Raw genomic sequence first — 24,465 nt, 5'->3', positions numbered from 1 at the left:
AGGCAAACATGGACCATTCCTCTGTTAGAACAGAATGGATAACCCTGCATCCAGAGTTCTCTGGTCCCATTCTCATTGAAGCTATGGTGTCCAAGTAGTCTTCAAATATAGGGCAAGTTAATTAACTCATCTAAGTAATCAATATTCACTTTAGTCCTGGCCACAAACATCCTAACCATTCCTTGCATGTTCTACTACAACTGAGTAATTCAGATGCTTCCAAGTTTTAGAAAATACATAGACTGGATTACCTTTTATACTACACTAAGAATTGAACAGCAACCAGGTGAAAGACAGATGAGTACTTCCTATACGCAAATACACCAAAGCACAAAACACTCCAGCTTAGGCACAAGCATTCCTAATGGTAAGAGATGAGGGCAGACTTCAGATCTACTTTCCGGCAGCTACTGAACAGTATCACATAAAAGGAAAATATAACCTTTTCAAATGGTTTTTAAGGCACTATGGCTGCAGGTTATTGTGTCATCCCTTCCTGAAAAAAATATTAGAAAAGCACATTCCCCTACCTAGACATTGCATCCTGTCCTTTAACGAAGCCATGCTAGGTGGTTCCATAAACCAGAGGACTCCTGGGTACAACAGCAAGCCTGAATGGGAAGAGGACTAAGATGGCACAGTCATGCCTCTCTGCCATGAAACAGGAGCTGATCATATAAACAAATGGTGTCCACACCAGAGTCTAAACACACACCTGCTGACAATTTTTAAGTTGTTTATTGGAAATCTTAGGGTTTTTTTAACCCACTAATTATTTTGCTGTACAAGAGCAAAACTCATAATATAAATATTAACATTTTGGTATAAAATTAATAATATGGAAAAAAGATGCAAACCAGTAAGAGGTAAAAAGTTTTTAACAGTAACACTGTGTACAAACATCTTTTACTCAAGTGACCATCCACACTAATAGTTTATTTTCCCTTTGTTGACATTTAAAAAAAAAAAAAAACCTGCATTGGAGCACCATGAAGTTTTTGTTTTTGTTTTCCCTTCCTTTTTAAAAGGTTAAAACACTTCTATTTACAAATATTCTCCTCAGTACTTGAAGTCTGATGAAGGAATCATCCGGCAGCTTCCTTCTTCTAAAACAAAGAAAGTACCTTCATATTTCCTTAAAATTTAAACCTGTTCCATTCTATTCTAAGCAAAAAAAAAAAAAAAAAGATAAACACAGTTCCAGAGAGCTCTTTCAACAAATAAATAACCGTTTCACAAAGTGTTGCTGTAAACAAGATCACTTCGATGGCCAGAGAGATGCTGAGGTTTTCAACCAATGGCAAATTTTAATAGTTCCTAGAATAGAAAGACACACAGGGTATATATGGCCCAAAGGCAAACAGTCATTAAAGAATCAACTAATAAAAATTACTCATAAACTTGCTTTGTCAAAATGTGCTTTTGTTCTCTACCATTTTTAAAATTGGTCAGAAATTTGAAACTGTAATGATCTAAAATTCTGAGTCTATTCTAAATACAGTAACTACAACCTACAATGTTTGACACTAGTGTAATTACCTAAGCAATGTAAACAAGCCTCAAATTTTCAAAATATGAGAAAAAATTAACAAAAAATTCCTGTAAACATTAAAAATCTACCTGCTACAAATTATAAATATCATCATCCAGTTGTGTATACTGAGAAATCTTTTAGTTTTGTTTTGCATGTTTCAGAAATCATCTTATCCCATGAGACATCTGAGTTTTCCCCATCAGGTTTCTCTGCAGCTAAAGGTTTTATAATCAGTTCAACTATTTTTGCTGAAATCACTATTTTGGCCTTCATATAATCTCCCTGGTAATGCACATAACCTAATTCTGTAGTGAGGGGAGGTTGTTTGCATCATGGCCACAATTTTATCCTGCTTTGTAAAATATATGTAACTTACTTTACCACATCTCTGATCACAAAGGAACCTGGAGCTTTACAAACACTTTCAATCTCATCTGGAAACTCTCTATTATCACTTTTACTCTGCTTTCAAGTTTAAAATATTTTAAAAATAAAGCTCATGTCTAATAGTTATTTGATCAAATAGATTGTTGTAGATACGAAAGCTTTGATTTGACGTTTAATACTCTCAATTTAAAATTGACTCTGAACTTGGAACAAAATAGTGTGGTTTCTGAGACCTTGCTGGGAAGAGGTGGGTTATATTTAATAATCAGTACAAGGATTTACAAACTAAGATTTATTTTATAAATCAGAGAGAAAGGAGGCTTTTTGTTTTGCAGTGCTGGGGATCAAACCCAGGGCTACACGCAAGCTACAAGAGCTCTTCTACTGAGCTCCACCCCAGCCCTATTTTTCTTTTTGAAGTCTCCTCCAGTAATATATTCACCTATGCAAAAAAAAAAACATTTAAATAACTACCTTAAACAATATTGAATACTTAAAAACCAGTTGAAAAATTCATTAAATCAGCTTATTGGAACTGACGATCATTTCTCCCTAAATTAGCACCCTATAATCAAACATGAGAATGCCCATGTTTTGTGCCATTCTCTAATATTAGGGGGAAAGGAAAAAGAAATGAAGTACCAGTTAGGGCAGAGCCAATGATTTTGATTCTCAAAGTTCACATTAAACTTTGAGAAAAAGATATTTAAAATGATGCCAACAGTATCTAGGCAAATAGCTACATGGATATTACCATTAGGTGATTCAGCTGTTTTTAATGAAACAGTAGACATCATCCTACATCTTTTAAGAACAAGAGACTCTTTTGCCAGATTCATGTACTTTCTCCCATTCCAACCCTTCCCTGCCCCACTGCCTCTGCCAAGTGGTGAAGCAGGGAACAGAAATAAACTAGAATACCCAGTATAACAATATATTAATGTCTCTAAAAAGTTGTTTGTTATTCTAATACCAAGGTTCACAACTCACACCTCCAATATACATGTGGCATTAAATGAGAAGGTGAATTTCTCATTCGTTTTGTTTCTATTCATGATATAACCCTTTTGTAAATATGAACTCCTTGAAATGAATTTAGGCCATGAAGCAGATAAGTGATACTGATTGGCTTCTATAATCAAAGAAACATTCTGATAGACTGGGCTTTCAAAATATTTCTTTGACTTTCATATTCATTTACTCCGCATTCAGACAAACATTTAATGGGTTTTCCATCCAGGTTTGGCTCAGTGACAGTAAAAACATTCAAGTGCTATTAGAGAAAAGCAGCCCTACAAGGATACGTGTCTGTATAGGTCAATTTGCAAAGGAGAAGAATCTTAATTAGCCTGCAGTATAATTGACCAAAAAATCCTTTTGAAGCAGTTTTTACTCTAGGATCTGTAGCATCCTTCCAAAGGTCCTGAAGATCTTGTACGTGTCCATGAGATGTCATCATTTTCTCATAGATGCAGGGATGATAAGGAGCTTTCCCTTCCCCAGAAAAAAACACATGGTATTGTGGTACTATCCCCATTTTATTGGCACAGAGGCCCATGAACACATCGTCTATGTAGAGACTGGAGTTCAGTGTCTGAGATGCCTCATAGACCTTGGCGGCCACATCACCAGAGATGATGTAGGCAGCACCAGCGGTATAGTCAGGGTAAGCTGGCCACTGGTACATGTCATAGGAGACATAGTATTTGCTGCTTTTATCTCTAATGGGAGGGGCTCCACGATGAACACGGCCAATCCAAAAGTCTTGGACACCAATTTGTTCTAAACTTTGAAGGTATTCAATAAGATTTGGCATGTGAATAAATATGTCATCATCAGCAGTCATCAGGAATTTTGCATGTGGACAAAAGGTATTTGCCCAACTGAACTGCAAAAGCAATTTAAGAGTAAGATTGTAGAAAGAATCAACAAAGTCTTGCTGAATGATATCATTGTATATTTGATCTTCCCAAACCAGTCTTTTTTGTAGTTCTTCTCCCTTCAGGGGATTAGGAGTTCCTAAGGCAAACAGAGTTTTGATGTTGGCATTGAGTTGAGACCGAACATACTCCTCACTGCCCCACGTTCTTCTAATCGCAGATCGGCGATAGTAGTTCTCTGGAGCGGTCTTTATAAACAGCAAGAGGAGGACCTCTTGAGCTTGACATTTCTCCTTGTGGTTAATCAAGTATGGGTAGCGAGCCCCCTCTGAGCTGTGCTTAAGAGACAAGGTATCATTCACAAAGTCATAACTATTTATGAGGTATCTGTAAGAGTAGGACTTCATATGGCTCACGATGTGATTATCAATGTGTCCCCAAAAAAACATGAGGCTTAGTATAAAACAAGTGGCAAATAATTGAATAAACTGACATTTTTTTACTCTTCTGCCACTAACAAACATTCTCATGTCCACTCAGGTCTGTTTTTATTTGGGATCAGTTTCAAATGGGTGCTTGCTGCTTTGACACCATAGAACTTGGTATTTTGTTGAATTAATGTCCATCTTAATACATGTTAGTCATTAAAAATAGAAAAGGATCTTCTATTTCACACAATAGTGTGAAATAATACCATTTTTTCTAGGATTGCAAAAGAATGAAATACACTATCGAGTGAGGACACTGTAACATCAAAATTCTTCCACGTTGGCATCCTTCATTAAGTCTGGTGGGTGGCCTCATGAACAGCTAGCTCATATACTTCTTTCAGTGAACATGAACTTTGACCTATCAGAATCAAAAAGACAAAAGAATAACAAGTGAATGGGTTACTGAGTACAAAAATAGACATGCTACTGGTAATTCCTTAAAACCAAATGTAACCTGACTCACAAAGCAATTAGTATTTAGCAGAGGCACACAGCTGTTTGTTTTTTTAGAGGAATATAAAGAAAAAAAAAAAAGCAGAAAAACCGCTTGATCCTATCTTCCCATTCAAAATATAGACATTGCTTTCCTCTTCTCACTGTTTTTGCTTTGTATTTCCGGCAGTGGCAGGGATGAAACACAGGGCTTTGTGCCTGCTAGGCAAGTACTCTACACTGAGCCACATACCCACAACCCTCAGGGGAAAAAAAAAAAAGCACCTCCAAAATGGTGACCAACATATATACTAAAGTTTAACGAGTATATCTGTGAAAATACTAACTTGAATATAATCACAATGAAAGTAGTTACACAGATGAAAATAAAGTACATAGCAACAAAGATCTATTAACACTTGATCCAGAAAAGGCAGGAGTAAGAGTTGTTTTTTTTTTTGTTTGTTTGTTTGTTTGTTTTTATAAATCAAGGTTCAAAAACAAAGAGTCAAGATTTGCTTTATAAAATCATAGTTTAAATGTTCTCCTTTCCAAAACTCAGACTTAACCATGAGATCAGCTGAGCTCTTCAAACCCCTTCAGAGTCTGCCCATGACGTATAAGATTCAGTTTAACTCATGGCTTTGTAGGGCACCCAGGACCCTTCAGCCTCTGCCTTCCCAGCTATTCTGTCACACAGCAAACCACTGGCTGAAACCTCAGCCACCTGGCATTTGCATATGCTCTGCCCTTTGCACTGGCAGTGCTGGGACCTGGCACATCCCACCTCCCTGCAAGTATGAAGTATGCTCACCCCAGTCCTATAGGTATTTGTCTCCAGAAGCCTGAATTGGGCCCCCCACTCATTCAAAGATGTTCTAGTGAGCACCTCCTGACCTACTGTGTTATGGTTTTTCAAGTACCGTGGTGTAGACCTTCTACCCTCAGCATCCAGTAGGCATTTACCAAATATGGGTACCAAGAATCATGCTGGAGTGTCAAAGTGCTGATTACTCAGGAAAACTCAGAGTCAAGACCAGCTAGGAGCCACCTCAGATGAGGTCCATGCCATACTTCCCTTTTCTTCCACTACTAGGAAACAGCACCCTCCTTCCTCAAGAATTCTGTCCCCACTGCTTGCCACAAATAAATACTTCCTTGCCTAGAAAAGTCAACTTTCTCAATCATGGTGACACATCTGTCTCCTGGGCTTTGGCCAGGATTGGAAGGGAAAAGGCAATGCAGGTGAGGTCATCGTGAATCCACATCACAAGTCCCAGGATGAAGGCTGTGCTTTGTGCCCTGAGACCTTTCCACACATCCCCCACCCCAACCCTTGGCCTTGAATGTAAAAGTAATTGCACATACTGAGCACTCTGCCAAATGGAATCAGTTCTGGCTATGGTATCTCCATCCAAACCGCTGGGCTTTTAGATTCTGATATATTTCCCATCCCCCATGATCACTCCTCTTCAGGCTGATAACTGCAAAGGCTGGGCATGCAGAAGTTTCAAAAAGGACAGGACATTAGAGCAAGCCCAATTGAGACTTTGTCCAGAGCTAATCAGCATAGGTAGCACTTTATCCTCTATGGCATGGATTTTACACCTGCAAGCACTACCTAGGGAGCCACAACCAGCATTTAAAAAAAAGAAAAACCAGAACAACAGTGTGGACTCATGTGGTAAAACTGAGGTCTTTGTGTGCATAATCCAGGGATGTGATGTCAAATGCGTTAGTATGTGCTTGACTATCAGAAAGGCAGAAACCCTGTTCTAAGGAACAGCTTGATAAGAGCAGCATTCCCCTTGGATAGGCTCACTGTCTGGATCCGATATTCTAGAGGAGGGTGAAAGAGACAGCAGGAAGCATCAGTTCCTGATGGCGACATCTACCAAAACTGCAAAATACACTTTGATTCAGCTGCCAGTTCCTCTCAATCTTTCCACTGCTCTCACTCAAAGACTACCCTCTGGAGGCCAAAAAGAAGGTCCTTCTACCTCTACAATACATCTTGAAGGACCTGAAGGTTTAAAGCAAGGTAACAGAGAATTCTTGATGGCAGGGTCGAAGACAGCATCAGTGTTTAAGAATTCAAAGAAAACTGTCAATTGAAACCAATCTGGAGTCCCTACTCCAAAGGCTCCTGGCAAAGGCTTAATGAGGTGGACATAACCTTTGAAATCCAACAGAATGCATGCAAAACCAGCTTCCCATCTCTGAGCTTGTTCTGTACATGTTCACCACTATTTACAAGCCTGCACTTCTTACTAGACTTAACAGCATGCGACCCCACTTCCCAGCATACAGACACACCTGACTCACAAGGGCGCTAGAACCCCTCAGGAGCCAGGGCTGTGACTCAGCAGGCTGGTACGCTGCTGCTGCTGCTGCTGATGCTACTATAAGCTGGCAGCTCGCCCATAATGTTCATTCTATCCCCCCTATTTTTCCAATGATTCTAAATAGGCCTCAGTGTGTCCAAATATTTCTGAAAAATGACCGAGAACTTGTCACAAAGCCAACAACCCACATTCCTTATTTAGTTCAGTACAGCAAGTGAAATTCCAAAATGAGATTTCTCCCACTCAGCCACTTCAACTGCTTAGCCACTATTTACACACGTTACAACCGAATAATATGGATACAGTAGGGGGAAGATTTAGGGAAGGTAAACTACTCATTTATATTACACAACCTCGCTCTGACAACAAAAAATAGTTTGCACTCACTCTTCTGGTTTCTCAGAGCATCCTAATACTGCTTGAAATCACATGCTGTACCCTCATATTCAGGGTGCGGGGAGGGGACTGGGGAAGCCCAATCGAGCTAGCTGATGTGGTGGAAGAAAACACTGGGCCTTACGGGACATAAAACAATAACAAATGTGAAGCTCAGCAACCACCCAGAATATTCTGCTGTGGATGCAGCTTCCTTTGTATGCTTGTAGCACGGCTCAGTGGCCAATCAACAGACTGGAAACTCAAGGGTCACCTCAGATTTATTGTGTAACCTCTGGCTTCACCTTATTGCATTTGGTAATCTCATCTGCACATCAGAGGTGAATATCAATGTAATGTTACTGAAGGGAAGTAAAAATTATAGATGACTCCAGGGTCTACTAAAAAATATGATACAGAGCACTATAGAGAAGAGGACAAAGAATTGCTGAGAGGAAATATGCAGATATTCAGAATATAACTTGGTTTTCTTCTATTTGGACTGGGAGAATGGAACTGCTAACCTTAGTATTCTCTTTTGTAATACAAGTAGTCAGAAAAGTAAAGAATAGAAGAGGGATATCAGAAAAGGTGACAAACCCAACTCAAATACTTCACAACCTGGAAGACATGCCCCTCAGTTACTCAACAATGTATTTCTTCACAAGAGTTCTTTAAACTTCTCTGGAAAAAACTAGGGTTGGTGTGCTAGAGGCTATTCACTTCCCTAAAATATCCCTTGAGGTTTCTCTACTTCATACCAGCTGTCAACTCATTTCCTTGTGGTGTCTGCTTTTGTGATCCTGGAAAGTTATACAAAACTTGCTAGAAATTTCAAAGTTTTAATCAAGATGGTGCGATCTGTATTTTAAATTCAAGTTAACCTCAACTTTTGATGTTTGAATTAATCGTACAAGGATGTGAGTATTTGCTATGTGAGTCAAGCATGGTAAAAGATCATAAAGTAGTATGTATTTTATGGTTTCCAATCTCAAAGCATTTATAATCAATGTGAGATAAGACTCACTATCTCCACATAAGAACTTGGTTCCCATGGCCAACACTGGTAAGGTGCAAACAGCATGGCAGAGATCATTCAGGTGATACCAACTCCAGGCACACAACAGAGGAGTCGCTAAGCAGTGAGATCCACGAGGATTAGTCAGAGGATTTCAGCAGGGCCTGAGGAGGACCAACATCGAAGTGGCTAAAGGACAAGGAACAGTCTTTGTTTCAGGAGAGAAAGGAAAGAATTGCCTGGGGCAAATATTTGTGAAATGGGAATATATTTGAAAGCAGGGAGGTAGGTACCTGCTTATGGAGAACCTTGAAAATCAAGTCTTAGATTGTAGAGAGAGCAGAAGGAAGTCACAGAAGTTTCTGTTTGTGTTTGTGATGATCATTCCCTTTTTTGATACTTATTAAGTTTGAGCAAAAGGGATTAAAGGCAGAGAGGTATTGCAGGATAGAGAGCAGTACCTGAAGATCAGGACAGGTGGGCCTCCAGTTGATGGAGTTCAGGGTGGTGAAAGTGAGGAGGGAAGGAAGGTGTATTCAACCATTTTCTGTTGCTATAACAAAATACTTGGATCTGGTGTCTTACGAAGAAAAGAAGTTTATTTAGCTCACAGTTTTGGAAGCCGAAAATCCAAGATCAAGCATCCCCATCTGTGTAGCTTCTGATGAGGGCTCCTTTAATTGTATCACAAGGTGTAGAGAAAAGGGAAGGGAAATGGCTATTCACAAAAGGGTCCTAGAACATGAATGACTTTACCTTACAACAATCAGCTCTCATAACAACCAACTCACAATCTCGCAGAGGGCAGCACATCCAATGACCTACTCACCTTGAACTAGATCCTACCTCTTTAGTGCTCCACAACCTCTTAATACTGCCACATTGAGGTCCAAGCCTATAGCACATGAACCTCTGGGAGACAAATCACAACCAAACCAAATGAGGGATAAAGACACTTTTGAGGAAAACAAAAGCCTAGCAGAATCTGATGAATGACCTGGGATGGGGAAGAAAGGAAGATGAGGAGGAGTGAAATGTAATTTCAAGTATTGCTAACAAGGATGGGAAAACTGGTTTCCTGAGTTAGCAGTGGTAAAGGTTAGTTACATTTGGTCTTAGACTTGTGTTGAGGTTGAGGTGATGGAGCAATAACAAGGTACAAACAACCAGCGGGTAATCCAAGCCAGACAGGACTGAAATCCAGGTTGGCACTTAGCACGCAGATGGCTGATCATGCATATGTGTGAGCTGCCTTGGAGAGAGATGAGCAGAGAAATCTAGAAGAAAAATAAACTCAGAGGAAGGAGAAAAAGAGGGAGGCGTTAAGGAAAATAGGAGCTACTTTAAAGGGCTAGCTCAGAAAATTACGATGGAGTTAACAAATGGCTGGTATGGGAAGCAGCACTAGGAAGGTTCTCAATGTGGAGCTCCAAGTAGAGAAGGAAATGTCCTTCTAGAGCACCAACTAGAAATGTGCTGGGAACAAGGGGGGCTAAAGGCAGACCCAGCTGCCAGGTGGGACTGAGTTAAGGTCAAGAAAGACACCTTCCATAAAGAGAAGCCATCCTGAATCTCAGACCTAAGGGCTGAGTGATGCTAACTAGAAACAATGGTGCTTCTTGAGCATTTCTGGCCATTGTTATGAACACAGTAACAACATCTAACCTTTAGGGAAGCTAGCGTTTTCATTTTATTTCGTGGACATAAAATTCTCCCAAGTCTGTGGAAACCTTATTTATGATATGGGTATCATTTGGTCACATTAACCTCCCACATACCCAAGAAAACTCATTGGCAAGAAAGTCATTTACATGGCTTCACTTAGAACTGCATTTCCTCAGAGATCTTACATCCCAGGAAATTTACTCTCAAGGACATTCAGTTCCTATCCATCACCTTTTAATATGCAGTGGGACTCCTCTGCCCTCCAGCAACCTCCTAACCTTCCTTCCTCACCCTACCCCCAGCCTCAAATGCAGAATCCTAAGATACGTTTGCCCTCAGTTCCTGGTTCCTGTCCTTCTGCCTGTCTCAGTAGCCATCGCTCCCATCTCTACTCCCACAATACCTACAGGTTGCTGGAGAAACCTAACGCCAGCAGGCAGGGTCACACAAATGGCATTCTCTGCCTGTGGGTAGCCTTCACTGCTGTGTCACCACCCTCTTACCTTCTTCCTCTCCCAGCCCCTTCACCAACCCCGGCCTGGCCCCTCACTCTGACTGTTCTACCACTTGCTCCCTAGAGAAGGGAGAAGACACCAATCATCACCTCCTCCTCCCCATATGCCACCAATGTCACAAGTTGCTGAGGTTCGCCCACAGTCTCCATGCCCTCAATGAAACACACTGATCAGAACATGGACTGCGGGGAGGCAGGGTAGACATTTGGGATGCAAAACTTAAGGGAGCACTAAAAATAAGGTAGTCAATGTAATATTTTAAATATTTTTTAAAAGGTGAAATTAAGGGAAAAGTTCATGATGAACAAAGTATCAAAATTATAAACAGAGACAGGATCCCTTTATGTGATTAAACATCCCTGTTTTACAAGATACCTTAATCCCTGTCCTACTCACTGAAACTCCCTGGGTACTAAGTGTGGCTGACTTCCATGGACATGTTTTCATTCATGTGTATGGATGTGTGTGTGTCAGAATATATTTCTGATATTTATATCATAAATGGTACTAATGCTTATTATATGCAATGCACACTTCTATTCATTTTTCTTTTATTTTTAATGCTACACTTATGCTTCCTAAAGTAGCTACATGAACCATTCATAGACTGTGACCTGAAAGTTTTGAAAACACCAATCAAGATGGAATCAAAGCCGCACCATAAAATGGCCTTCTCTTAGTTCAAATATTCCCCCAAACAAAAATAAACCCTAAAATTCTACTTAAGCAGACAATATTATTTGAAGGAAAGCTACTGGGTTAAAAGAAGAAAAGTAATTTAACCATTGTCTCCTAGCTCTAGTTTTTTCTTTGTTGGAGAAATAAAATATCATAGTAAAAACCTGTCCCTGAATGGTCTCATAGAAAGTAGGACCAAATTAATGATTGCCTTCATTTTAAAAATCAATTTAGTATTCAGACTATCCCCATGAGCCATTCAAATATTAATGATGCTTTTAAAAGTGACACTATCATAAACTATACACTAATAAGCCTCCTTCAGTAAGTCAAAGATTTTTGTTTCTTTCAAGTCTTAATACTTTATACCATCATTTAAATTTTGAAGACTTAAAGTCCCAACTAAGAGACAATTTTGGGTTCCTGCTCAGGCCTAACTCAAAGAAAAGAAAAATAAAATTTTCTGTGACCGCACAACCAGATACCAGTCAGTGGTAACTGCCTGTTCTATTTGCTTAAGAAGAAAGGAAACAACGTGAAATTTGAATTTACAATTCCTATTCTGAGTGAAAAATTAGACATTCTTTCAAAAGTTATATTATTCTTTAATTCAAGCGAAGTTTGAGTGTTTCCAACATAAGTCCTATAAAAAAGGAAAAACTTTACCCCATAGCTAGTGTCTTCGGGTATTTTTATGGCTGTGACTTTAACCTTAAAACTGTCTCAAGCCACAGGCAAAATGTAGAAGCCATTTGGAGCTATTATCCTTCCACTAAGAATATATTTACAGAGTTAGTTCTTGATTCAGTGTTAGTCCAAAAACTTTAAGTTCCAATTCAGCAAGCATGGATAGAAGGATAGAGGGGAAGGTGGGTTATAAACTACCATGTGAATCCAATTACAAGATTCTCATCTACATAAACTAAGTTCTATGTTTCTTTATAAGTTAAATATGGGTACAGATTTGTTTCCTGGTTGTAGGGAAAATAATGACAGAGAAATATCAAAAGAATAAGCAAATCAAGCCCTAAGTCTTTACTCTGGCAACTGGTGGCATGGGATTTTAGAGTAGTATTACATTTTAATGCAGTTCTATTAAGTCACTAAAATCTCCCAGTAGACAGTTTGATTATGTGAAATTTGAAAGACAAAAAATAAAAATACAAAGGAGGTCAAACATTTGCTTTAGTATGCCTGCCCCCTGGACTCATTCTTGCAACATGGTTGTTTGCGTTGACAAGAATGCTTGCTCTTTTAAATACTATTCTTTCAGTTTTCTGTTTTGTTTTTTTTTTTCTTTCTTTCCTACTTAAGAAACAAACTTCTTTACCCACTATAGCAACAGTTTCCAACATGGGCATGTTTACTGCATAGCAGGCACTGTTCTGATTGTTTCACATCCTTTGTTACTCTATAAGCCTCACAACAAACCATAAGGGAGAAATGATCTCCCCCCATTTTGCAGAAGAAAGTGAGGCATTGAGATTTGGGGTTAACTATCTCACCTCCATCAATTCCAGACGCTGTGGCAACTCAGAGCAGATGATTGTTCTGTTCAGTCCCTGAGCTGTTCACGCCTTTCCCGGCACAGCTCTTCCCGAAGTTCCCATTAGGATGGGAAGGCAAGGAAGTGAGTGGAGCAGGAACTAGAGCCATGATCCACCAAGCCAAAGAATTTCCGTCTCTGTCTGAAGCTTGGAGTCATTTATGTTTTGATCCCACCTGCATTTCACCAACACTTGTATTCATTTTCTATTTGAACATAACCTTCTCCTAACCTTCCTTGGGCTCAATTTTCAATTTTCCCTTCTTCCTTTTTCTTTTCCTTTGTCCCAATTGCACTAGACAATAAGTAAAAATGACCCCATCTGTCTGTGTACTCTGGGTACATAAAATCTTTTTTCTAAAGATAACTAGGGATCTAAGGAGAAGGATCCAAAGTGGCAGAAGTAGGGAAGAGAGGTGGGGAAGACAAAAGGAGAGGAGAGAAAAAAATAAAGGAGAAAAAATTCAGAATGTTTGATGCGAGTATTTGATTAACAGTACTGGGTAAACTAAGGAGTCATACACGCAGGGAATCATACACTAGCCCTGGAAAAGCTATCATTCTTTTATTAAAAAGCTGTATGAAAATTTTTTCATGAATAACAGAAAAAACTTGAAGATGTACTCAAAGTTGGCTTATAAAATGACAGGCAAAAAGTGAACATGACATAACAGATGTAAACCAGGCATCCAGCTTAAGGTTTATAGCCAGTGCATGAATCAAAAATAAATATCGCTGGGCACGGTAGCACATGCCTATAATCCTAGCAGCTCAGGAGGCTGAGGCAGGAGGATCGAAAGTTCAAAGCCAGCCTCAGCAACTAAGCAAGGCTGTGAGCAACTCAGCAAGACCCTGTCTCTAGATAAATTCCTTCCTTCCTTCCTTCCTTCCTTCCTTCCTTCCTTCCTTCCTTCCTCCCTCCCTCCCTCCCTCCCTCCCTCCCTCCCTCCTTCTCTCCTTCCTTCCTTCCTTCCTTCCTTCCTTCCTTCCTTCCTTCCTTCCTTCCTTCCTGTTGTAAATGGACACAATAGCTTTATTTTATTTATTTATTTATGTGATGCTGAGAATCTAACCCAGTGCCTCACACATGCCAGGCAAGTACTCTACCACTGAGCCACAATCCCAGCCCCAAAAAAATTTAAAAAGGGCTGTGGACGTGGCTTAGTGGTTAAGCCCCCCGGGGTTCAATCCCCAGTACCAAACAAAATAAAGTGAAACAACAACATATAAGTGTGTGTATGTTCTCCTATCAATAAGAACAAGTGACTGCCTATCCCCTTTGAGGTGATATAAAATATGCCAAAAACTGCCACCACTCCAAATCCTACCTGTGCCACCCCTCTAGGACTCTTCACACACAAAGATCAGCATTCACTCCAGCAGTGATTGTTGAGATTGTTTTAGGATGGCTTTGCCCCAGAAAAATTACCAAGGTAAATTTGAAATGCTGCATTAAGTCAGGAGGAGGTGAGGCTCTGGAAATTTCATCCAGGAATCTGATATTGGAAACCCAGTTACTATACAAAGAATGCTGAGATGAGTAGGAGAAGAGGATGGAAATGGGGAACCCCTGTGTGAGAGAGATGGCAAATAAGCAGGACCTATAATAATGGCTGCAATTCAAGCATGGGTTCAGGGAGGAAAGGAGAAGTGACAGTTCAGAAGGAAAGGTAATAACAGACAGAAGTTACTGGTAGGGTGGAGGGAGCAGGAGTAGACATCCCAAGAGAACCTAATGTAGGCATTTTTGAAAGCACACCCGAGAAAAAGTTGTGGCTACAGTGGGAAATGTCAAATAACTTGGTTTGGTCAGAAGCTAGGGTAAAGGGAAAAAGTGGAGGGAAAAAAAAAAAAAAAAAGAAGAGCTGAGGTCAAACTAGTAGGTAAAATAGTGATCAGAAATAGGGTGATAGTAACCGTTTATGCCTGTTATTCAGTGGCAGTTCATTTGTCTCATTTAGGCATTGTAGCTAGAAACAGCTTTGGATTAAGGATTTAACACACAGAGGACAAGAAGCAGAAGATGGTGTGACCTGAGATATAGCAGGTATATAAGTTTTCCTATCTTAGCTGATGGACAATGATTATAATAAGTTAGCTACCATGTATTAAGCACCAGCCTGATTCCAGGCCTTGCACTGCATAGCCCTAAATGAAAGTAAAAGCTACAGTTAATTAAATCAACAAAGATTAACTTATCACATACTGTGTAGGAGGCCAGGGGAAGGATGCTGGGAAGACTTGAGAGATGTTACAGGTGTAGATCCTCAACCAAAAATCAATAAATGTTCCACTGCAAACTGGAATCTGGACCTGTTGGAGGTGAGATAGAGAAGAGCCAAGAGTTTTAGAATGAGAAAAAAAACCTGTAGATTTATGTTCTGCCTCTTCTATTTACCATCCACATGCACTTGACTTCACTGTAAACCATGTAGCACTGCTTTCTGAGAATTCTTTTTGAGATAACCTATTGACAAAGTATGGTCCACATCAGATATTCCATTACTATCCAGGTATCTACCACAGTTGGTTAACTGGTAGATAGCTGACATTTTTTAGGGGTTACTTATCTTTCAAAAATCTGAGATATATTATTAATATGCTTCTTATAAAGATATTAATTAGATAGGAGTTTAAAAAAAACTAATTTGATTGCTAAGAGCCACTTAACACATGACTACTGTTACCATGAGACCAGAAATACCAATCCTAACTGACTAAACATGTTCTTTCATTATCCTTGACAGGAAAGAACACTGTGGTTCCCACAAGCACTGTAAAGACCTATCAATGAAGATGACAGATAATAAGACTATAAGACCCTGTAAATTATGGAGAAGGAAATCTGACTTGAGTCAACCTTTTAGCTTATTTCGCTTAGGCCATTCTCAGAAAGTTACAGAAAAAGTTGTGGAACAAGAAGAAAAGAGATAAAATATGAAATCATAAGTGGACCTTAGGTTGTTTTACAAAAATTTTGCACCTGGCTCTTGGGGGTTTTCTTGCCTGCAGACTTCGTAGAACATTCTCTTCTATAAACTGGATTGTAGTATTAAAGCCTTCATTATAAAAGATAAATCTTATTAAGTTACAGATTAAAGCCATTCTCTGAATTCATGGCATCAAAATGTAAAAAAAAAATCACTTATTTATTTGAAGTTCACATCTCACCTGATCAAGTTTTTTATCTTTATATATAAAAATTCTTATATCCTCTCTCACTATAAATTAATACATAATAGATACTGCATATTGTAAGGAAAGTAATTCTAGATTCACACTGTTCTGGCTACATCTGTGCTGGCAGAAATTTGATGTGGAAAGGCAAAGCTCTTTTAATAATTTGCTTAAATCTGTTCCATTGAGCATACGTAAAACTCCCCCCAAAAAAGGGTACATTTTGTTACTTCTGAATTTATCCAGCAATCTGTTATGAAATGCAAATTCTAATGCAATTAGGCCTCAAAAAGAACTCAATCCTTTAAAATTTGAAAGTCACCAAGTGCAATGATTCTGGCCAAAGTGACCCATTTAAAAAACATGACCCATTTTGAAACCCATGAGTTATTCAAGGTGTTCTATATTTGAGAATTGAAAAGTTACTTTCTTTTCCACAGTCTCATTGTTTGTATGTCTTTTTAAAAAAAAAAAAAAGGAAATATGGTTCTATTCTAATGAAATACAATGTGACATTATTTACTCAATAGGACCTGGAATTCATTTGAAAATTCAACCCTATCTTCTGAGTTTTCTTTTTGGGCAAAGCAATTATAAACATCTATACTACCTATTTATCCTTCATCTCACTTCCTTATGAAGAGCTTCTCTAGGTTTATGAACTTCCCAATACAACACTCATCCCATCCTAAGGCTCAGGTGGGCCCTTGGAAAAGGGTGGTCTCATCCTCAAAGGGGGCTCAGTGAACTTCTGGAGAGTGGGGTCACGAGTAGGGAGTAAGAACAAGTGGCCCAACACTTTAAGTATATAATGGAAACCTTAAGGTACTGACTTTATCTTGCTTTTTTTTTTAAAGCAAAGAGTGGGCTCCCAAGTGCAGGTTTCCCTTCTTCTTTGTGACAAGATATAAAATCTACCAAAGGTTGTTTTTTAAGAAAGTCAAAAACATCTGATGCTAATCACTAAACATCCTAGGAGTGCTCCGGGTTGGATCATTTCTGCGCCACTACTTTAAGACATCTAACTTCAATCGTCCTTTTCTGGGTCAATTTCAGCTTCTCACATCCATCTCCCTTCCCCCCACAGGGACCAGGTAAGGTTTCCCAAAATAAAGACACAGAGGAACAAATCCAATTCTAATGGATGTACTTTCATTAGAAAATTACTCTAAATATAAGCTACATGCCCCCACCAGATGCTTTGCGGACACAACACTGGTGTCTCTTTAACGTGATCCAAAACCTATGAAAACCAACACTATAAACGAATATAGTGTAGTGAAATGCAAATTTAAAGTTGTTAACTTTTCACCTACACGGTATCTGGGCAAATATCACTTTGTCAAGTCAGGACGCAAAATAAAATTTGTCAATAGAAAGAGGAGCAAAGATTTCCCCTCTCCAGGAAGAGGTCTAGTTTCCCAGTTTCCCTTGCCTGCCCACTTCCCTGTTTCCATTTCCCCAGCCTGTAGCCAGCCGAAAGTCTGCCAATTTCCCCTTTTCCAACCCGATGCTGTCTGTACAAATTCCGCCCTGGGGGTGGCGGCAAGTTTGGGACCCGGCGCCGGAAACCAAAGCTGTGGGCGCGGCGTTCTTCGCCTCGCGCCTCCCGCGCTCCGGCGGGTGTCAGCAGCGCAACACCGCGGCCGCCTTGCCGGAGACCCCTCCTGGAGGGAAAGCCCGCGGGGTCCTGGGAAACTGCCCCACCGGACCTCCGGGGACCCCAGCCTACCTGCCTCACCCAGGAGGCGGCTGGGCCCCGGGTCCCGGCCGCCGGGCGCCCGCGCAGACTGACCGGACAGAACAAAGGCGCTTCGGGGAGGGATCGCGCCCTCCTTCCTCGCCGCGCCTTCGGACGCCGGGCAGCCCGAGCCCACTCCGGGAAGGGCCTCCCCAGCTTCCCGATGCTGGGCCGTGCTTCCCGGCCCGGGATCGGCTCCCGCCGCGCGTCCCAGGCCCGAGGGCACATTCCAACCCGACGTCCCGGAGCCACCCATGTGAACGAACTCGTCTTCACCTCCACGCCGCTCTTCCCTTTCCGCCCTGTGGAAACCTCGTCCGGTCCAGAGCCGGCAGAGAAGAGCCTGCTGTGCTGTATAGGGAGCTGCACCGGCAAGGAGGTGCGGCTCCGCGGTGCGGCCGGCGGGGCAGGGGCGGGGCGGAGGCTGGGCGGCTCGCAGCCCCCCGCGCCCGCCGCCCTGCCCGGGACCCAGGGAGCAAGCGTCTCTGCTCCGCCGCACAAAGAAAACCCATCCAGGGACTGGAGGCTTATCCCGCCAACAGTGCGAGAACGTCTCCATTTAGTGATCAGAAAGGAAAGGCAACATTTCCAAACCCACCGAGAGGCCTCGAATCACGTTAAGATGCAATATGCTGCTGGGCACGGTTTTTATCGTGCCGCTGATCGCATGTATATTTATTCCATATCAAAGAAACAACTGGCCTCGGTACACTATTCACCAGGATCGTGACCCATTCCTTTAACGTAACAGATACTCAAATACGGATAAGTTTTGACTTGCGGTTGTCGGATCAACTTATTCTAGTTTTCCAGCAAGAATTCTAAAGGCAGGCGAGACTTGTTAAGAGGTTTCTAGTCACACCACTTATGCCTGGACCTTCTGCGGGCCTGAATAACAAAGGAAGAAAACTAATTTACATCAAATAACACTGCACTACAGCAGTCTTTTTTTTTTTTTTTAAATAAATCCCTCTCCCCCCCTCCCCACCGGCCGTTTCACTCGTGGTTTACTTTCAAACTCAAGTTTAATCTTAAAAGCAATTTAAAAGAAAAAAAACTCACCAAATGCAAGCCCAGCTCCCTAAACGTCCAAATCGGAGGTCTGCTTTCCACCTCACGGCGGAGCAAAGTCATTGGTCTCAAGAACAAAACTTGCGGGCTTTAAATCTCTGGCCAGGGCCAGGCAGCCAGCGATGGCTCAGCTAGCTTCCCCGCCGGGAGCGGGGCTGAAGCGGGCGGAGTGGGGCGGGCCCAATCAGGGGACTCGGGGCCCGGGCGGGGGAGCCTCCCTCACAGCGCGTCGCCTGCACCTACAGGCGTCACTGCCAAAGCCCGACCCCGCCTGACCGAGTGCCACCACCCCGGCCTGTTGGTGAAGGTGAGGGGCCCCGCCCGAAAGTGTTCTTTCTGCAAAGGAAGGCTCCAGGAAGTGATTCCTCCGCGCCTCTTCAGGTAATTGGGCTCATTTACTCAGACGACCGAATGTAAGCCAAGGTCCACATGAATGTTCTCTTTCTGTGTTTTCCCCATGCACGAAATTAGACATTATCAGAAGAATGTAGAAGTCTACTTGGGGAAAGCGCTAGTAAATTAATCCTTTATGCCTTGGGTTTCTTTTTCCCCAAATGTTGCCTTATCCTTCTCCATATAGAACACAACATTACCATTCAATGGAGATCGTGTTTTGAGCTCTTTTTTGTTACACATATTTCAGAACATAGCTGAAAAATAAGAGTACCCCCAATTCAGTAAAATAAAAGTTTCAGGTTTATTATTGTAAAAGGAATAGAGGTGATGAGTTCAAAACAGTTTACTGAACCAGAGTTTAAAACTGTAAATAGTAAATACAACATTATATTTGTTATTGCAAACTAGATTTGGGGAACATTTTGTAACTGCTTTAAAAAAAAAGCCTTTCAGAATATTTTAATGAAATTCTTTTTGTGTATCATTCTCAGAGGGCATGGCTCTGCACCCACTGTCACCTCAGAGATGATAGTGCTACATGCGCATCAGACCACAGGCAAAAATATTCACATAATGTGATTCACAAGGAAGTCACTGATAGTAACCCATGAAATAAGCCAATTAATTATTACTACAGGGCCAATCACATTCCTTCCCTACTAAAATCCTGAATGTAACCCCACATAGCCCCCCACCACCACACATCAGCATATGTGTATGCTGTATTCATATGAAATATTCAATTTTGACTATTCCTTTCTGGTCATTTGGAACAGTAGGCCTACCCATCAGCATATGTGCATGCTCTACATACAGGAATACATAAGACTGTACCCACTAGAAATAGGAACGTATCCAAAATAGATAAACACATAAAAATCACATATTCACATCATCCTTTGTAAAATTAGACCAACAGATGAATGATTTCAAGAATAAACCCGGAAATAATTCCAGAAGATGCCAGTCTTTTGGTGGTAGAGAGCATGAGGAAGAGTAAGGGAAGGGGTACAATGGTCCAGAGTGCCCACTCTTGTGTGCTGGCCCCCATCCCCCCCGCCACACACACACACATACTTCCCTTCTATGTAGAAGGGAACAGGAAAGGGAGGTCCCTTTGCCCATCTGGGAAAATTTCCTGGAACAGACTGGCTCCCAATCCCACTCCAGAGAGAGGGGACAAGAATGTTGGATTTCATGGTGTAGAACTCAGTTACTTTCACTGTGAGAGAGTACATGAAACTTTTGAGATGAGTGGGAAATAAAATTCTATAACAGCAATGATGCTGACAATAAAGACACTGACTTGGCCAGCCTAAAGAATGAGGACAGTGTCAGGGTGCTCTCCTTGTCCACAGTAACTGGTTGTGAGTAGAGAACCCTGGGATTCAGTTTATAAATGACTTTGAATGCCATCCTTAGGAATACATTTTGCATAGCACTAGAGAACTATGGAAGGGAGTAGAAAAAGAAACTATCATCAAGATGGTAAATAGAGAAGTGAGTCTTGTGGTGGTAGAGAAATTTGCATGTTAGAAGAGACAGAGCAGATTTAGGAGAGAGGACCAGAAGGTGGGGCAGTAAGGCATGCAGCATCAGTTGTGGAGCGAATACTAAGCCCTGAGAACAGGAGAACCAAGGAAACTGTGGAAGCAGGCAAGAGGCCAGTGTTTAAGAAATCCTGAAGAGGGAGCAGGTTTGATAGCTGACTTTACACCTAACACAAGTGAATTATGTCAAACTAGTGTCAGGCTTAACTAGTTCAGTTTAATTGGCTCTGTCTAGATTTTATCAGGTCAGACCCTATATAGACCCTGTCCTGTGAATTCAGACACCACAGACTTTGTATTTTGAAACCAGCCACTGTTCCTGCAAGGCCAGGCCTGTTAGAGACATGTTGGTGGGATCCTGGCTTAGTTTCCTACCTGGGATCTCAGGCAAGTTGACCAATTCATGTGTATCTTACAGTGAGAAACACCTAACAGCAGGGCAAGTAAGGAGTGTGTACCAATGATAACATGTGGAGTGTTGTGCACAGTGACTGGGGCTGTCCTAAGGGCAGGATGCACAGTCAGCATCCTCATGCCCACCACAGGCTGCAGAAAGCTCCTCTCCTCTGGAGAGAAGGAAGAGGAGGCTTCATTGTGCCAATACTACCACCCAGAAAGGATGGGATGCAATTCACGTCTCTGGGAATTCCATTTCTGTTAACACAGCATCAGCCTTTAAAATAACACCTCAACTCTTTGGCTGCCTCCTTTACTACCCACCAGCCCCCTCCAACTCATGCACATCCTTCCTGTCTGTTCTTTTCTCCCCATACTTGTTACTTGGTGATCTTCTCTGTGCCTTTAATCCTGATTTGTATTTTGAAGCCAGATTCCAAGCTCCGCATTTGCACGTCTTCACTTAGGTATGTCACATCAGTCTTTAGTTTAGCATGTCTAAACTGGAATATCTAAATACATGCTTGGGAAACAGTGAATGGATGGGACTTGAATGCCCGTAAGGCCAGCAGACTCAGTATTTTTACTTGTCAATAATAATTGATAGCATTTTGTCACTCCTAAATGATGCCTGGATCTATTTTCCTATTTTGAGAGTCCTCAGACCCCTTGAGGGTGGAGACCACATCCTGCTCATCTCCAGTTTCCTCCAACCCCCCACCCCCAACGCCTTGCACAGAGCAAATGCATACCGTATAACTGCTGGTTGAACTAAATTTTTGCTGACTGCTTCCACGTTCATCAAATGTACAACTTGCATTCCAAGAAGCTCCATCTGTTGTACAATGGGCCCAGTGTCCTTCTCCCTTGATGCCACCAAGGCCCCAAGGCTGACACTGGAGGCATGCTAGCCCCTTTCCTGCGGCTCTCCTGCTGCGCCTGTGGTTTGGCACCATCACCATCCTCCCTCAATTCCAGGACCTCAGCAGCTGGATGAGACTGTACTGGGTACACTCAGAACTGGCAATGACTAGAACTGACAGCACAAAGAGGCCCTCCCCACAGGCCATTCTAAGAATCCATTTTGTTCCAGGTTCTTCTCTTGCCCTGGAAGGGGGCCTCCTATAACTGATCCTCTCCTTCCCGCTAACACATGAGGGTCCCTCTCCTGTGCCAGCTGGCAGTCAGTGGGGCCCTACAGGGTCAGGAACCATCTTGGAGGATCAGGCCCTGCTTGCTGGGATCTTCCTTTAGTCCAATAAAGCTGTTCTGTGGATAGGATATAACTCATCCAGGGGAGGGGTGAGACTGGCTCCGTTTCCTCTCCATGCTGCAAATGCTCAAGCAGCCCCTGTGACAATGACCTGGTACCATTTCCTGACAGTGGGCCTTTCAGCATTTCTTCTCCTATTCCCACTGGTAGATCATACACTTCATACTCTCAGGGCACATAGGGTCATAGGTTCCCAGAAGTCTCCCTCCACCTCATCTCCATCCTACGCAGGGTGGCACATCAACTTGAGTGAATAGGTGACATTTTTGTAGGGACACTCTTGAATTCTGTCTGATTAACATTTAAACTTTAAAAGGCAATTGGCGGGCCCGCCCCCGGGGCGCTGTGGACAGCCCTGGGCTGGTGCTGGGCGCGGACCGGCAGAGCCTACCCCGCACCTGCAGGGGGCAGCGGCCTTGGAGGTCCTTGCGTCGACAACCTGGCATCCCTGCCCTCGCCCTTCTTCAGGTCGCCCGGGTGGCGAGCCGACCAGTGGGCGGTCAAGAAAGGCGGCCGCCATTCCCGTGTCTGCGCCCGGGGGGGCCGCTGGAGCCTGCCACCGTGCCGCTGAGCCTGAAGCCCACCAGCAGCGGCTGCAAGACCACGTCGTCCTCCAAGTGGAAGAAGGGCCCGCTGGGGGAGATCCTCTGTCACCACTGCATGGGCCGGGGGCGCCGGCTTGGGGGCGGCCGGCAGGACTGGGATGGGTGGTGGCCGGGGCTTTGGGGCGGCGAACTTCGCCTGCACCTCGGCTGCACCCCGCAGAGCCACGGGGGCGAGGCGGCAGGCGGAGTAAGCAAGAAATTCACAGAAGGTCTGCGTGGCTCAGAAACACTAAATACAAATCTGCTTCTGCTGCTGAAAAGGAAGTTTCTACTAAAAAGGAAAAGGGAATCGACATTTTAAAATTTAGAAATCCCATCAAAGCTCCTGAGCCTATTTCCACCATAATCACTGCAGACTCAATCTTCCACAAGGGAGTATATTACCAAATTGATGATGTTGTTTCTGTGATTGATGAACAAGATGCAAAGCCCTGCTATGCTCAGATCAGGGGTCTTATTAAACCAGGGCCTCACATACACATTCTACCACTGAGTTACATCCTCTTCCCTCTCTTTTTTGAATAGATATTCATTACTAAATGCTCATTGCTCATTGCTAACCTGTTTTCTTGCTATACATAACCAGTGTCTTATGGAGCTATGTGGCAGGGTTAGAAAAGGGGGTATTACTCCAGTGTACTCAATTCCCCACGGCACATCAATGTTCTGTCACTAGTTTAGAAGGACTGAATGATCACTCAAACCAACCAATTCCAAAAGGCAATTACAACTCTGCCTTGGATTTATATTGAGTATTATTTAACATAAGTAGACCATTAGTTGAGATTTAGAAATGGTTTGCTTTGCTAAGATTTGTCTTAAACAGCACTTCTGAAAAGCCAATTTTGAAGTCCTTGGTGTAATCTGAAACCATATACATTCCAGGAATCCATCTTGGTTGGTCTGATATAGTGGTAAAACCCATTATTAACACCTAATTGGCTCTGCAGATTTAAGGTGAAGAAATCCTAGAAAGAGAGGGATCTCTGTGAGAAAAGAGGAAAGGAACCAGTAGAGTAGTAGGGTACTTAGATAAAGAGTTTTATACAGAAAGGGCAGAGAAAACAGTGTTATCTCTTCTCAGCCTTTGTTGCTCTTTGACTATTTCATAGACAAGTTCCCCTTTGGGAATTTTCTTTTTTGTAATAGATATCCTTCTGTTTTCATGAGGTGGAAGCCTAGTAATTGTTTCACTATTTCTTTGGTTTACTGAAGATTATTGAGTTTCTTGAATACTCCTTAAAGGATTATTACTGTAAATACTACTCTTTTCTACCAGTTGAAATAACAACGGTTTTCCTATCAGCAGTATTCCAGGAATCTCCTTGTTGGGCCAGAAATCCCTCACAGGATACCTTGGTATATTTTAGATCACAGATATACCTATGCA

General features: G+C 42.0%; 2 protein-coding genes and 1 pseudogene across 12 annotated transcripts in view; 2 read left to right on the top strand and 1 right to left on the bottom strand.

Moving 5' to 3' along the window:
* Positions 1-24,465, top strand: part of MCF2L2 (MCF.2 cell line derived transforming sequence-like 2) — a 247,921-nt gene that overhangs the window by 162,510 nt on the left and 60,946 nt on the right. The gene's annotated exons all lie outside the window — the stretch shown is intronic.
* On the bottom strand, positions 720-19,213 carry B3GNT5 (UDP-GlcNAc:betaGal beta-1,3-N-acetylglucosaminyltransferase 5). Of its 3 annotated transcripts, none has more exons than XM_081300609.1 (3): positions 18,847-19,213; positions 15,073-15,179; positions 720-4,650 (listed from the first exon to the last, which is right to left on the bottom strand). In XM_081300609.1, the coding sequence occupies exon 3, from the start codon at positions 4,329-4,331 to the stop codon at positions 3,198-3,200; it is 1,134 nt and encodes a 377-aa protein (XP_081156735.1). In that variant the 5' UTR covers positions 4,332-4,650; positions 15,073-15,179; positions 18,847-19,213; the 3' UTR covers positions 720-3,197. The 3 variants fall into 3 exon arrangements, with proteins under 3 accessions (XP_081156735.1, XP_081156736.1, XP_081156737.1); XM_081300610.1 differs by lacking the exon at positions 18,847-19,213 and adding an exon at positions 17,776-17,912; XM_081300611.1 differs by lacking the exons at positions 15,073-15,179; positions 18,847-19,213 and adding an exon at positions 6,093-6,164.
* LOC308652711 lies at positions 18,407-23,600 on the top strand (annotated as a pseudogene). The gene is made up of 4 exons: positions 18,407-18,490; positions 18,962-19,236; positions 20,530-20,618; positions 22,787-23,600. The product of its transcript is annotated as an uncharacterized misc_RNA (transcript).

Source organism: Spermophilus citellus (genome assembly GCF_964194105.1).
Source record: "Spermophilus citellus genome assembly, chromosome: 7".
In the NCBI taxonomy this organism is placed as follows: domain Eukaryota; kingdom Metazoa; phylum Chordata; class Mammalia; order Rodentia; family Sciuridae; genus Spermophilus; species Spermophilus citellus.
The sequence above is the reverse complement of the archived record's forward strand: the minus strand, read 5'-3'. Positions and strand labels throughout refer to the sequence as shown.